Genomic DNA, 16,527 nt, shown 5'->3' with positions numbered 1-16,527 from the left:
GATATTATTTTTAACAGTTCCAAGCAATGCTTTTTAAAAATGCATGTAATCAAAATGCAGATAGGATCATTATATAATTGTTTTGTAAAGGAGAACAGTTAGGACCATCAGTATAACTGGATGAAGCCTGGCAAGCAGCACATCTGCACCATATTATGAAGAGAATGGCCCAGGTCTCTCATTCCAGGGTTGGAGGACAATTCTTCACACAAAGAACTGCACATACACTCTCTAACCAGACTTTCTCTATCCATAGGGATCCTCCAAAATATGTGGGGTAAATGGCATAAGAAACACTGACTATAATATCTCACCACATAAGAATTCCCCAGGAAATCAGGCTGTACTTGTATATCCTATAGGCTAAAGGAGAAAAAAATCTATACAAAAAGTTAATCTGCTTCGACAGGAAAAATATCCCACTACTGTAGCCCTCCATAGGAGGCTTTCTCTTGGTGTATAATTACCTTCTGTTACTTAGATCAGATTACAAATGCCTCACAAAATATATACTAGTAATAATAACAGAGACAGGAGTATTGTTATTTGTTAAAAAATAATAAGCAGTAAACCAGCCAAAAATAAAATATATATGAAGAGTTTAATCTTTAATATATAAATGATCTACATAAATAAATTTGGAGTCAAAACAATTATGATTTATTTAAACCAAAATTCTAACAGCCCAATACTTTTTGATATGTTAGTTTTTCCTCTAAGTGATCTATAGATAATGTCATAGTACCATGAATCTCACACTATGCTAGTGTTAACATCATTGTAGATTAGTGCAAGACACATTCTCCCAGAATCAGTACAGCTTTATAAAATTTGTTTTAGATTATGGTTTGGAATATTAGAAATTACATACTGTGTATTGTATGGTTTCAGTTTATATTCTAAATGCTAAGATCATACTAAAGAAGTAACTTAAGCAACTTTTAAATGTGGTTTTAACAATTGGTTAATTTTATTCTGATTATTTTTATTCCAGTACTGCAAATTTAAACTTCTCTTTAAAATTCAGTAAATAACTCTAAGATGGTTATTTTAATTGAATTTCTCATTGCTTCCAAAAAGCTATTAATTTACAATTCTTATCAAGTAAATAGTGGATAAAAGTACCTCCAGTTTAGGATATATGTTTTTCTGCAATTTAAAAAAAGTAATTTTACCATAATCATTAGGGATTCTTTTCAGAAAACTATGATAAACTTCTATTACATCACTAAAGAATGCCATACCATTTTTGCGATAGACCCCGTCCCAGCAAAGCAACATTTTAGACAATGGACAAGAAGATGTTTCTCCTAGTGGCCAATGGAATCCTTATCCTCTTGGGAGGCGGGATGTACCTCCGGACACCATTACTAAAAAGGTAACCAATTTCAAATTAATGACACAAACCATGAACCTTGCATATCCATTGTAATATGTAATCCATATCTTGTGTCTTAACATCATTTCTAACTTTGTGATAAATTTAGACTAAACACTATCCTACAATAGGGAGTTTGGCTAACTGTAAGTGTGTTGAAAAAAATGAAAAGTGAATATTGCCAAATGTTCAGAGCTGTTAATGAATTTTTATAAACAACATCCTTCCACCTCTCTGAAAATTTATCACCTCTTATTAATGCCTGACACCCACCTTTGAAGTACAAGTGCAGGAAATTGTGTAGTGTATACTTTCTGAGCTCTGATTCAGCAGCATAGTGCAACCAATTTGTATAAAATGAAATTTGACCACTAAAAGATTGATTCATCACCGGTAAAATCATAGCAACTCATTCATCCTGTCATTCATTCATTAAACACTTAATGAGCAACTGTATGTATGAAGCAGCCCTACTGTGTGTTGAGGTCTTGCTAGATGTTAGGGCGCAAAAATGAATAAGATATAGTGAGGTGTGGTGTCTTACCTCTAGAACCTGTTAGTCTGGTGAGATAGGCTGAGTGATAAGTAGGTGATTATAATACTTCATGTTAAATCACCATAAAAGGATAAAAAGAAAGCGCTAACCGAGAAGATAACTGCAACATATATGAAGGACAAGAGACTAATATTCCAGAATATATTTTTTAAAACTCCTACAAAAAATATGAAAAGATGGATAACACAATACCAAAAGTATGGTAAAAATAAAAGCAATTGGGAGAGTAAACTAATATTAAAACTGAACTTTTTATCCATCAGGAAGAAGCAAAAAGATATTATTTTAAACCTACTAGACTATCAAAAATTAAGAAGTATGAAACTATAAGCTGTTTCCAAGCATAAGAGTAGTGGGCGCTCCTTTATACCTCTTGAAAGAGTATAAAACACAATCACATTGACAATAAATTTTCTTATAAAAGCTGAATATGAATATATCCAACATTCCAACAATTGCCCTCCTAAGATATCCTAGCAAAACTCTTGTGTATGTCATTCAAGATACTTGTAAAGCTTACAATGGTAGAAAACTGGATAAACCTGTCTATTACAAGGAATGTGAGAAAGTAAATTCTGTTATTTACACAAAGGAATATTTTGCAGCAATGAACACTTGTTAGCTATAATTAGGATAATATGTATAAACTTGAGAAGCATAGTTTGAGTGAGGAACAAGTTTCAGGTGATGGCACACATCAAGAGCAAAAAATAAAGCAAATGTAACTGAATCAATTAAAAAGAGTCCCATATTTATGTCTCAAAAACAAGTAAAACTAAAATATATTATTTAGGCATAAGTATATGAGTGAGAAAACTTTTTATAAGGGAATGGTTAGCATAAAATTTAGGATTATGGTTGTCTCTAAAGAGATAGGATCTAGGGATAGGATGATCAGGGAGGAAGCTGATAGTAGCAGTAGTATTCTGTTTCTTCAGCTGAATTGTGGTTCTTACACTCTGGTTCTTAAGCTCATGAATGTTCATTTGTAATTGTGCTTCATAACATATACTCTACACAATCACATACTTTCTTTGTAACTTAAGTGATTTTTTCCCTTGATGAATGCTTCCATGCTTTTTTTTTTTTTTTCAGTAGGTCACTTAGTACATTTATTATTAACATATGTCAGGTAATTCTATTAGCCTTGAGAATACACAACTTATCTTTTTTAAAAATATACATTAAATGTCAAATTATTTTACCCAAAATAATTAATATCCTGGTTTGCAGGTGTTATACATGTTATTAATCTGCCTATTGAGCAATATCCAGCACTGCAGATAAATACAGTCCTGTGAGGATGGAATACAGGGCTGGGAGAGCACCTGGAAAGGACACCTATTTAGTAAAGAAATTGAAGAAAGTTAAGAGAGAAGGATCAGAGAAGGCAATGGCACCCCACTCCAGTACTCTTGCCTGGAAAATCCCATGGATGGAGGAGCCTGGTAGGCTGTGTCCATGGGGTCGCTGAGTCGGACACGACTGAGCGACTTCACTTTTACTTTTCACTTTCATGCATTGGAGAAGGAAATGGCAACCCACTCCAGTGTTCTTGCCTGGAGAATCCCAGAGCCTGGTGGGCTGCTGTCTATGGGGTCGCACAGAGTTGGACATGACTGAAGCGACTTAGCAGCAGCAGCAAGAGAGAAGGATGGTGTGAAAATAAGGCCAGGAGTATAAACATAAACCAGACTATGCTGAGCTTTATCCTGAAAGAAATGGAAAGAAGTGTTTTAAACAGGGGAGAGCCATCATTAAATTTTTACCTGAAGAGCACTTTGACAGGTTTTCTGAGAAAGAATTGGAAAGGAGAAAGATTTGCAGCCATGGAACAAGTTACAGAGCTTCTCCTGTAATCCAAGGGAGAGTAGATGGAAGCAATGAGTGGTAGGGAAGACTTGGTATATTCTTAAAAGATAGAGCCAACATGATCTTGTGATTGACTGTACATAGGGCATAAAAGACAGATAATAGTTCTAAGATTGATAACCAGGTTTCTAATTTGTATGAGTCACGATGTGCCATTCACTGGGGTGAGGTGGCAAAACGAGTAACAAGTGGAAGTGGAAGAGAGGAAGGGAGTTTAAGTTTTAATATGTTGATTTAAAATCTCCCTGGAAGGTCAATGCTTAAGACACCATGCTTCCAAAGCAGGAGGCCGGAGTTCAGTCCCTGCTCAGGGAACTAAGAGTCCACATACTATGCTGTGCAACAAAAAAAAAAGTTAAAATGTTGATTTAAGGTATCTTCTAGAAAATCTGAGTGGAAATTTTTAGTGGATATTTAGATATATTTTTCAGGAGTTCAGGAGAGAAGTCTTAGTTGATGATACAAATTTAGCAATCGTTAAAACATAAGTCATAACTGAGTCATGAATAAGACAGAAGACAGAGCTCCATGGAACACCAACATATGACATATTCTTAGAATTACAGAGAAGAAATGGCTAAAGATTTTATCAATAAGGTTTTTTCTACCACAAGCTATAGAAAATTTTAGTCTTGAACATTAAAGAAATATTTCGCTAACATAAGTAGACAAATCTAGGCTAAGCCTCAGATTAATCTTCAGTAAGATAATTGGAAAAGAGCCTGATGCTGGGAAAGATTAAAGGCAAAAGGAAAAGAGGGCAACAGAGGATGAGATCATTAGATAGCATCACCAATTCAATGGACATGAACTTGAGCAAAACAGTAGAGGACAGAGGAGCCTGGCATGCTGCAGTCCATGGGGTCGCTAACAGTTGGACTTGACAACTGAACAACAAAGATAATTTTAAATACTTGGGGTTTTTCCCCTCTCCACTCTTCCATTCATATTGTTGGCTCTATCCTAAAATTGGTTCCTCTCATAATTATCAGATGGCTACCTATGACAGTTGAAGATAACAAGCTTCCTCTTTCAAGTTTATAAGGAGAGAGAACCAAGTTTTCAGTAGCTGTCTCTTACAAGCAAAGCCTTTCTTCCCTAAATCCCCCAACAAGCCTCTTTTAACATCTCACTGATCCAAAATAGGTAAGGATTTCTCACTCATAGCAAGATGAATAAAACTGTATGATTGGCTTTGACTGGTCATTTGGAGTAGAATAGATGGGGCTTTCCACTCCAATGACAAGTAAAAAGCTGTAGAAGGAAAAAACAAAGAAAAGTGACAGCACCTGGGAACTAAAAAAAAAAATGTTAAAAGAAGGAAGGGTCAACAGTATCACATGGTGCCAAAAAAATCAAGCAAGGTATTACTAAAGACTTTTTGACTTTACCAACCAAAAGGTTATTGGTTGTCTTGGCAGGAGTAATTTATTTAATCAATGGAGCTGAATCCATACTTAACAACATTAAGAAATAGAGACAGAAACTTAGAAAACTCAAAAAGTAGTTTCCTTTTAAAAAGAGAATTATGGTAGACTCTGGAAGAGGGTATGAGGAAGACAGATGTGATATTTAAGATGGCAAACACCTGATTATATTTAAAGGCTGTTGAGTAATGATTGGTGAAGAGAAAGTTGAAAGATCTCAGAAAAGTAGGAAAATTTACTTCTTTATGAAGAAAGAGGAGAAATTGAAGAAATACCTATCAGAGCCAAGGGATCCTTAAAAAACCTGACCAAAGAAAAGAACCATATCACTTACTTGGTTGCAAAGGGCTTCAATAATTTTCCCATAAAAGGAAAAGTTTTATTCATTTATTACTCTAAATGGAATGAATAGGTGTTTACATTATCCATACATACATCCATTTTACACGAAATCTATTTTCAAAGTCCATGATATTATGTTTAATCATATCAGCAGTACAACTCATGATGATCATTTGCTTGTTTCTCTCCTTGCTTTGAGAATCCCATGCAATTATCTATTGATTAAACATTTGTGAGCTAGTCCCTCTTATTAATAGCTAAATAATTGTTTAATCTATCTGAAAACTTTATTAATCATTTTGTAAAATAATGTAATATGTCTTTAAACTTTCTGTATGTTTTGTGTGTAAACTCATTTATATCTTCTTCCTACTATCATAAGCATTTTCTGACCACCCTATATATATATATAGCACTTTTGCCTAAAATCTGAAATTTCAGAACCTAAAATGGGTATGTTTGCTATTACCTCACAGAGTAAAAAGAATGATGATTCTTTTAAATGTTCAATTTTAGTTTTTTATTATATATTAATTGAGGATATCAAGTTAAGATTCTAGTGAGAATCAACCTAAAGAAAAGAAATGAAAATGATTATTAGCCTAGGCTTCCAGATTGACTGAAATAGGTGTGAAAATGGTACTATTATTATTTGAGGTTATATTTTATTCTGCAATTAATGTTTTTTAAAGTCAGTGTTAGTTTTACAGTTGTCCTGAAACCAGTAGCCATTAGGCTGGATAGGATGAAAGTGTGAAGGTGTTAGTAGCTCAGTCGTGTCCAACTCTTTGAAACACCATAGACTATAGCCTGCCAGACTCCTCCGTCCAGGGAATTCTCCAGGCAAGAATATTGGAGTGAGTAGCCATTCTCTTCTCTAGGGAATCTTTCCAACCTGGGGAAGTGAACCCAGGTCTCCTGCATTGTCATTAGATTCTTTACTGTCTGAGCCACCAGGGAAGCCTGAATAGGATGAGAATTAAGAATCAGAAATTAAACTACAAATAGAATGGGAATCAAAGGATATTAATTGATGAAGTCTTAGCCAGTACCCCATTTGAGTCTGTTTCACCAAGTCTCTGTAGAAGATTTTTTTCAATCTTATCTCTATGTCAAGAGATACTCCTGTGATGCTTCTACTGTGATAACCCTACTATGTAGCATTAATACTTTGATACTACTGTGATCAGAAACTACCGTGATACCGCAGAGATTCAGTGGGGAATCCATTTTAGAAAGGCTTTGATTGAACCTTTGACTCTCGGTTGTAGCTAATGTAGCTTTTGAACTAATTTTGGTGACACCTATGGAGAAGGCAATGGCACCCCACTCCAGTACTCTTGCCTGGAAAATCCCATGGACGGAGGAGCCTGGAAGGCTGCAGTCCATGGTGTTGCTAAGAGCCGGGCACGATAGAGCAACTTCACTTTCACTTTTCACTTTCATGAATTGGAGAAAGAAATGGCAACCCACTCCAATGTTCTTGCCTGGAGAATCCCAGGGACGGGGAAGCCTGGTGGGCTGCCGTCTTTGGGGTCGCACAGAGTCGGACGCAACTGAAGCGACTTAGCAGCATGGCTATGCAGAGCTTCCCTAGTGGCTAATGGTGAAGAATCCACCTGCAGTGCAGGAGCTGCAGGAGACACGGGTTTGATCCCTGGGTCAGAAAGATCCCGTGGAGGAGGGCATGACAACCCACTCCAGTATCCCTGCCTGGAGAATCCCATGGACAGAGGAGCCTGGAGAGCTACAGTCCATAAGGTTACAAAGAGCTAGACATGACTGAAGCAACTTAGCACGTAAGCATGGCTATGCCTAGCAGTACTCCAAGCATTATAGGAGAACAAATTGTGGGTACCCACCAAGTTGTGGATCCAGAGATTTAGATATATAAAATAAACGAAATATGTTCATCTATCAAAAAGAATTTTGCTCCTGCATCTACTGTCTTGTTCTATATACCTGAGAGTGGATAATATATAGCAAAGTGTTGAGGGTGCTAAATCTTAGCCTGCTTTTTAGTGATATAATCATAGGAGGTAGTTTAAATTCTCTCTTGCTATGTCAGTCTCCAAAATCTCAAATTCTAATATCCATTATTTCAAAAAGTCTGTGAATCACTGCTAAAAGATGTCACAGTGAGGTAAATCCACCCCAGTCCTCGAATTCCGGGCAGTACTACTTTGAGCACTTTGAGGATTAGTTGAAACTGGTGGTGACTGAAAACAGTGCTCTCAGAAGGGGTGTTTGTATTTTAGTCGTTGTATCACGTCATTGTTTTTACTGCTTCAGTCTGTCGAATTATATTGCAGTCACCTTGGGAAGAACTATGAGGTATCATGTCAGGCATTGTGCTAAATACTTGAATGTATTAGTTCATCTTATCCTCACAGCAATCATATGAGGTAAGCACTATTATTTTTGTCCACTTTAATGAAAGAAGAAACTGAGTTTAGGCTTTCTCAGTTAGAGACTTGGAGTTTAGGTTAAGTTACTTGCCAAGATCACACACATGCATGCTCAGCCCTGTCCGACTCTTTGTGACCCGATGGACCATAGCTCAACAGGCTCCTCTGTCCATGAGATTTCCCCAGCAAGAACACTGGAGTGGGTTGCCATTTCCTACTCTAGCGGATCTTCCTGACCCAGGGATTGAACTCAGGTCTCCTGCATTGCAGAAGCATTCTTTAAAACAAATGAAACTTAAATTATTTCCCTTCTTGTAAGAGAAAACCAAGAAACTTTAAAATTTCAGTGATATTAAATCTGAAAGTTTTTAATATGTAAAGACTAGACATTCAAATCTCTTGCAACATTAGTGACTCTGCCCTCTTTCAAGTGTCTTTTGTTCTAAGTGCATAATGACTTGGCAGTTAGAGTAATAAAGGTGGGTTTCAAGGTCAACATCAGGATGAACATAATTGAAGAAAAAGGTATAAAAATGCAGCTAATTAAGTCTTGGCTTACAGATGAGTTCTGTTGAGCTTGCCCATGGTTCTTCCACATCTACAATGCCTGCTCAACCATTCAGAGCTTCAAGATTTCCAGATGTTCATCATTTCTGAGGCATGCCCAGAAACTCGTTAGAAGAAACTAAAAGAAATTTGAAAGAAATTACGTGGGGTTTAGGTTTCCCTTGTGGCTCAGCTGGTAAAGAATCAGCCTGCAGTGTGAGAGACCTGGGTTCGACCCCTGGGTTGGGAAGATACCCTGGAAAAGGGAAAGGCTATCCACTCCAGTATTCTGGCCTGGAGAATTCCATGGACTGTATAGTCCGTGGAGTCGCAAAGAGTCAGACACGACTGAGCCACTTTCACTTTCACTTATGTGAGGTTTGGTCATTTTTGTGTTCTTTTAATCTTTTCTTTCACAGACCCCCAAATCAGAATTTTTGCTTTTCGGACCATATAATGTATTAATATTAAAATTTGTTTAATTCATTAATATTCACTCCTTATTATAATCGTGCCATTTGTCATATTTCTTAGTATAATGCATTTTACGTAGTATAATGTATGTTTCTTTATATACTTATTTAGAAAATGTCTAAAATATATTTTGAAAATCTTAAATTGTTTTGCTATTAAACACCATGCAGCCACACCATTGTCTGTGTTTAAAACAACCAAATCAAATTACCACTGGGATTAATTTTTCACTTGGTAATGAAAATCTGTCTGTTGTAGAATTTTTCACAGGGTAAGAATAGATTTATGTCATTTTTTAAATGAGAAGTAGTTGTTTAAAAAAAAAATCAACTTCACCCATACATTTAGTAATTTAAATAAAATGATTTTATTGCTGTGCTATAAAAAATCTTGGGGCTTCCCTAGTAGATAAGATGGTAAAGCATCTGTCTCCTGTAATGCAGGAGACCTGGGTTCAATCCCTGGGTTGGGAAGATCCCCTGAAGAAGGAAATGGCAACCGCTGGTATCCTTGCCTGGAAAATTCCATGGACAGAGGAGCCTGGCAGGCTATCATCCATGGGGTTGCAAAGAGTTGGACATGACTGAGTGAAACACACACACACATACACACACACATAAAAAATCTTATCTAAAATATATAATCTTTAAAGCTGTAGTCATTGAAAAGTAATTTTCTCCAAAACTTTTGCCTTTAAAAGCAAATATTGCTATCAGTAGTCTATATAAATATAGAACTGAAATAAATGCAACTACAGCTCTTGGCTTTTGCAGTTTAACTGAGAGTGGGCAGTGTTGCTGTTGGAATCCTTTATATCAAAGGCAGGGGACAGGAAGTGGGGTAGGGGTGGAGGGTGGATGTAGCTCACTTAAATAGAAATAGAGAAAGTCTGGAGTAGATAAGAAAGAGAAATGAAGATTTAAATATTGGAAAACATAGGGATGGCAGTAAGTAGAATAAATTTTGAGGCTATAAGAGAGCGAGACAGATGTGGATGAAGCAGATAGGAAAATCAACTGAGTAAACCTTACATATGAGAGATAGGAGACAGGGAAATAAAAATGCTTCCTATTCCCATCACAAACATAAGAGTCAAGAATATCTGTTCTAGTTTAAAGTAAAATTGAAATTTAAAAAATTCTGAAACTTTAGTGAATGTCAATGCTATAGCTAAACTCTCCTTTTGTACAGAAAGAAATATGTCAAGTAGTGTAAGTTTTGCCTGAGAATTTGTATTGTTTCCCTCCTAAAGCAATATACATTATTAATTATGAAGACTACCCAGGAGTAATGTCCTGGTTTCATCAGTCCATAAGCAAATGAAAACAATATTCTCTATTATTGTGAGTAATGCCAAGCACAATTCTGGCTTCCTCTTTTCTGATTCTTTCCCAAGCCTCATTTTTCTCCTCTGATAGCAAATTTTGCACTGGTTGGATTACATTTTTCTTCTGGTAGACTTGGTCATCACAGAAACTCAACAACAGATTGGAATTATTTTATAGAGTCATTTTCAGCCCCAAACATTTGTATAAAGTTAGAAAGGAGATCTTTTTGAGTCAGTTGGTAGGTTAGGGTTCTCCTTGCTTCCTTCAACCATCCTCTTCTCATCACTCCTACTCATGTTGGTGTCACTTCTACTGAGGTTTCTGGACTTCTAGAAAAAATAGCAGTTGAATACTTTTGCTGTCAGTAAGCTCTGCCACCAAAATGAGAAGAGAGTAAAAGGGTAGATTGATGAAGTCATACAATTATAGATTTCTTTAATTATTAAAACCAAATAAAAAAAATTTTAGACCTATCTGTTGTTGCCAGAGTGACATTTCTTACACAGATATATTCAGAATTTTTCTCTTGACCAAAAGCCACTTTTTCCCAGGAGCTTAAGTTTAAAAAGGAAAGTGGAACCATGGGAAAATACCAAATGTGTCCAAATGAAAAAGAACCTCTATTCCTAACAAAACTTTGAATATGGCTCTCTAGATCTATAGTGACACAACTCTACTTTTCTTGGAGTTTTGGTTTTCAGAAATAATCTAGAACTGAATATCTGTGTGAATAGTATGTATTCACACCTTAATTTCACACGTCAGTTAAAAAAGGTGTTTTAAGCCACAGTTCCAAACACATCAGTTGCCTGAAGGGCTGTCATAATTATCACAGATTAGGAAGGGTTAAGAATAAAAGTCAGAGAAGGCAATGGCACCCCACTCCAGTACTCTTGCCTGGAAAATCCCATGGACAGAGGAGCCTGGTAGGCTGCAGTCTATGGGGTCGCTAAGAGTCAGGCACAAGTGAGCGACTTCACTTTCACTTTTCACTTTCATGCATTGGAGAAGGAAATGGCAACCCACTCCAGTGTTCTTGCCTGGAGAATCCCAGGGACAGAGGAGCCTAGTGGGCTGCCATCTATGGGGTCACACAGAGTCAGTCGGACATGACTGAAGCGATTTAGCAGCGGCAGAAGCAAAAATAGAAGTAAGTAGGTGAAAATTATATCTTATGAGACTTTTGTGGTTAAGGATCAACTATTGATGATATTTTTAGGCATCCATCAAACACCAGACGGCTTGGAAATGTAGAAAAGGCAGATTTAATCCCTGGATCGGAATGATCCCCTGGAGGAGAAAAATGACAACCCACTCCAGTATTCTTGCCAGGAAAATACCATGGAGCGAGGAGCCTTGGTGGGCCATAGTCCATGGGGTTGCAGAGAGTTGGACATGCCTGGGTGACTGAGCATACATCAAACACCTATTGAGAGCTTGTTGAAATTCTTGAGGCTTATATTTAGTGACTATTTATTAAGAAATATCCACTAATTTCCCCTCCCTAACAAATATATGCTTCTGTCTCTATTAGACTAGCCTCAGCATGGTCTTTATGGAATAAATATATTATTGTTCTAGAATAGGATAAAAATGCACTGTTTAAAGTTCTACAAATTAAAATATGTCAAATAATCCAAAGAATGATTATAGGAATTATAAACTAAGGGTTCAAATTTAGCCTTGAGAATTTTAAACTGCACTTCTTTCAGGCTACCAGGATCATACTATTATTCAGATGAACTGAATGTACCCTTTTTAAAAAAAGGTCATTAATTGATTATCATGTTACCTGTTCTAGTGAGTCTATGCAGCCATGCCTTTTGCTATACTAGAGGAGTAAGAATGAATATATCCAGTTAGATTCAAATCTCCCTATAATCGGTAATTATTTATGTGAGAGAGAAAAGGCTGAAAATATATAAAGACTTCCTTGCTAAATGAGAATTAATTGCCAAAGCAAGAGTACATGGCTGGTAGGAAGTCAAAATTTCCATGAAAATGGGATCCTTCAAAGGCAGTTCCATACACTTAGTAGCTGAATCAGGAAGAAAAGTTTGAAGAAATCAATGAAATAATATCCTCTATTTAATGATCCATTTCAAATACTTCTTTTGTAAATCTGAACAGTCAGGATGATGTATTTTAATCAGTTGACTTTAGTATTATTTCAGTCATAGGTATATTTAAAACCTATTCTACTTCTATTATGCAATTAAATTTGTTCTCAAAAATAATGCACGGAGGAAGTTGTAGAAATGTCAATGGAAAATTTCTTGTCTAACTTACAGGAACAGTGACAGGTGAATAAAGTATTGTTAGTTCCACAGTTGTTTTTGTATTAGACTTTCTTACTTAATACAGCATTAATTCTTTAATTTATAAAGCATATTACTTTATCTCCTAATGCCAGTGCAAAAAATATAGCTGTATCCAATAGTAAGGGACATCACTGTCATAAAATCTGGAGATTGTTCTCATCCAGACTGATTCTAAATTATTTCCTTAATAAAAGTGAAAGCCCAAAGAGTGTCTATCAAATGGTTCTTAAATGAGAGGTAAAAAAAATTTGTCACAGATTAAAGCAATAGAAACAGTGGCAGATTAAACTACTTATTTCATCAATTTGTAACATTTGTTCCTTAAAACAAATAGTTGACTTCAGAAAATGGAGATAACAATATTTATACTATCTTCATTTCAGAAGAAATTTAAGAGCAAAAAGAAAATGTGAATTTGATCCACTGTAATGAAAATGTCTGTGATTGAATATGTAGTTTGAAGGCCTAAACAATATGAACTGGCAGATGACTAAGGATTGCTGCCAAATAGAGACTATCAAAGTGATAAGATTCCATTTCATGTCATTTGATTTTTATATAATTACTCCACTACCTATCAGTTCAGTTCAGTCGTTCAGTCGTGTCCAACTCTTTGAAACCCCATGGACTGCAGCACACCAGGCCTCCCTGTCCATCACCAACTCCCAGAGTTTACTCAAACTTATGTCCATTGAGTCGGTGATGCAATCCAACCATCTCATCCTCTGTCGTCCCCTTCTCCTCTCGCCTTCAATCTTTACCAGTATCAGGGTCTTTTCAAATGAGTCAGCTCTTCACCATCAGGTGGCCAAAGTATTGGAGTTTCAGCTTCAACATCAGTCCTTCCAATGAGTATTCAGGGCTGATTTCCTTTAGGATGGACTGGTTGGATCTCCTTGCAGTCCAAGGGACTCTCAAGAGTCTTCTCCAACACCACAGTTCAAAAGCATCAATTCTTCAGCACTCAGCTTTCTTTATGGTCCAACTCTCTCATCCACACATGACTACTGGAAAAACCATAGCCTTGACTAGACAGACTTTTGCTGGCAAAGTAATGTCTGCTTTTTATATGCTGTCTAGGTTGTTCATAACTTTCCTTCCAAGGAGTAAGCATCTTTTAATTTCATGGCTGCAGTCACCATCTGCAGTGATTTTAGAGCCCCCAAAAATAAAGTTTGCCACTGTTTGCACTGTTTCTCCACCTATTTGATATGAAGTGATGGGACCGGATGCCATGATCTTCATTTTCTGAATGTTGAGCTTTAAGCCAACTTTTTCACTATCCTCTTTCACTTTCATCAAGAGGCTCTTCAGTTGTTCTTCACTTTCTGCCATAAGGGTAGTGTCATCTGCATATCTGAGGTTATTGATATTTCTCCCAGCAGTCTTGATTCCAACTTGTGCTTCATCCAGCCCAGTGTTTCCCATGATGTACTCTGCATATAAGTTAAATAAGCAGGTTAAACAAGGCTGACAGTATATAGCCTTGATGTACTCCTTTTCCTATTTGGAACCAGTCTGTTGGTCCATGTCCAGTTCTAACTGTTGCTTCCTGACCTTCATACAGGTTTCTGAAGAGGCAGGTCAGGTGGTCTGGTATTCCTATCTCTTTCAGAATTTTCCACAGTTTATTGTGATCCACACAATCAAAGGTTTTGGCATACTCAATAAAGCAGAAGTAGATGTTTTCCTGGAACCCTCTTGCTTTTTCGATGATCCAGTGGATGTTGGCAATTTGATCTCTGGTTCCTCTGCCTTTTCTAAATCCAGCTTGAACATCAGGAAGTTCATGGTTCACGTATTGCTGAAGGCTGGCTTGGAGAATTTTGAGCATTACTTTACTAGCATGTGAGATGAGTGCAATTGTGCAGTAGTTTGAACATTCTTTGGCATTGCTTTTCTTCGGCATTGGAATGAAAACAGACCTTTTCCAGTCCTGTGGCCACTGCTGAGTTTTCCAAATTTGCTGAGTTTTCAAAATTGAGTGCAGCACTTTTGCAACATCATCTTTTAGGATTTGAAATAGCTCAGCTGGAATTATATCACCTCCACTAGATTTGTTTGTAGTGATGCTTCCTAAGGTTCACTTGACTTCGCACTCTAGGATGTCAAGCTCTAAGTGAGTGATCACACCATTGTGGTTATTGGGTCATTAAGATCTTTTTGTACAGTCCTTCTGTGTATTCTTGCCACCTCTTCTTAATATCTTCTGTTTCTGTTAGGTCCATTCTGTTAGGTCCACCACCTATAGGTTTCTAAACATCTTAAAGGTGAAATAAATGATAATCAAGCTTTTATTGTTATTGCTAACATCTTCCTGTTCATTCAGTTCAGTTCAGTTCAGTTGCTCAGTCATGTCCAACTCTTTGTGACCCCATGAATTGCAGCACACCAGGCCTCCCTGTCCATCACCAACTCCTGGAGTTCACTCAGACTCATGTCCATGGAGTCGGTGACGCCATCCAGCCATCTCGTCCTCTGTCATCCCCTTCTCCTCCTGCCCCCAATCCCTCCCAGCATCAGAGTCTTTTCCAATGAGTCAACTCTTCACATGAGGTGGCCAAAGTATTGGAGTTTCTGCTTCAGCCTCAGTCCTTTCAAAGAACACCCAGGACTGATCTCCTTTAGGACAGACCGGTTGGGTCTCCTTGCAGTCCAAGGGACTCTCAAGAGTCTTCTCCAACACCACAGTTCAAAAGCATCAATTCTTCGGTGCTCAGCTTTCTTTATAGTCCAACTCTCACATCCATTCATGACCACTGGAAAAACCATAGCCTTGACTAGACGGACCTTTGTTGGCAAATAATGTCTCTGCTTTTCAATATGCTGTCTAGGTTGGTCATAACTTTCCTTTCAAGGAGTAAGTGTCTTTTAATTTCAAGGCTGCAGTCACCATCTGCAGTGATTTTGGAGCCCCCCAAAATAAAGTCTGACACTTTCCACTGTTTCCCCATCTATTTCTCATGAAGTGATGGGACCAGATGCCATGATCTTAGATTCCTGAATGTTGAGCTTTAAGCCACCTTTTTCACTCTCCTCTTTCACTTTCATCAAGAGGCTTTTTAGTTCCCCTTCACTTTCTGCCATAAGGGTGGTGTCATCTGCATATCCGAGGTTATTGATATTTCTCCTGGCAATCTTGATTCCAGCTTGTTCTTCTTCCAGCCCAGCATCTCTCATGATGTACTCTGCATATAAGTTAAATAGGCAGGGTGACAATACACAGCCTTGACGAACTCCTTTTCCTATTTGGAACCAGTCTGTTATTCCATGTCCAGTTCTAACTGTTGCTTCCTGACCTGCATATAGGTTTCTCAAGATCAGGCATGTAAAATTCAAAATCATCATAGAACAAATTGTCGGTGGAAAGTGTTGACTTAGCTCTAATTTCATCACTTTTACTATCATGGATCCTCTTTTTTTTTCACTGTGGTTAATAATTTCCAATTATAGAGCTGTGTTTTATAAGTTGACCTTTAATCATAGAAGTATATGCTTATAGAGATTCAATAAGCCACAAATGACTGCCTGCCCATATCGGTCAGCTGCCATCCTAAGGCTTATGAACTGAAAGGAAAGACCCTATTGCCTCACCTTTTTCCTTTGAAGTACTGGAGTATACCACCAGTATTTGAGTCTAAAAATTTAAGATCAGCAAATTTTAATCCTCCACGTAGTACTGCATTGTGTCAGCAGAATGCACTGTTACCATGTCCTGAGGGCAAGAGAAACAACCTCCTGCCACCTCTCTTTCAACCTTCAGGGCTCCCTTCCATGACTTTATACAAGTTTGTCCTCTAACGCCCAAATGGGAGAACATAGATTTTTGACATCAAAATTACCCCTAGCTGTACACAAATAAATTAAGAAGATAG

At 37.2% G+C, this 16,527-nt stretch overlaps 1 protein-coding gene across 3 annotated transcripts in view; it reads left to right on the top strand.

Moving 5' to 3' along the window:
* LRRC7 (leucine rich repeat containing 7) overlaps positions 1-16,527 on the top strand; it is a 433,465-nt gene that overhangs the window by 349,812 nt on the left and 67,126 nt on the right. For 2 of the 3 annotated variants that reach the window (XM_055585502.1, XM_055585503.1), the window contains one exon: positions 1,259-1,378. The exons of the other annotated variant lie outside the window; for it this stretch is intronic. In XM_055585502.1, the coding sequence (XP_055441477.1) occupies positions 1,259-1,378 (120 nt within the window). The remainder of the gene's footprint in view (positions 1-1,258; positions 1,379-16,527) is intronic. 3 annotated transcript variants of the gene reach the window in all.

This window comes from Bubalus kerabau, chromosome 6 (assembly GCF_029407905.1).
Source record: "Bubalus kerabau isolate K-KA32 ecotype Philippines breed swamp buffalo chromosome 6, PCC_UOA_SB_1v2, whole genome shotgun sequence".
NCBI classification, from domain to species: Eukaryota; Metazoa; Chordata; class Mammalia; order Artiodactyla; family Bovidae; genus Bubalus; species Bubalus kerabau.
Note: the sequence above shows the minus strand (reverse complement) of the source record. Positions and strands in the feature narration are given on the sequence as shown.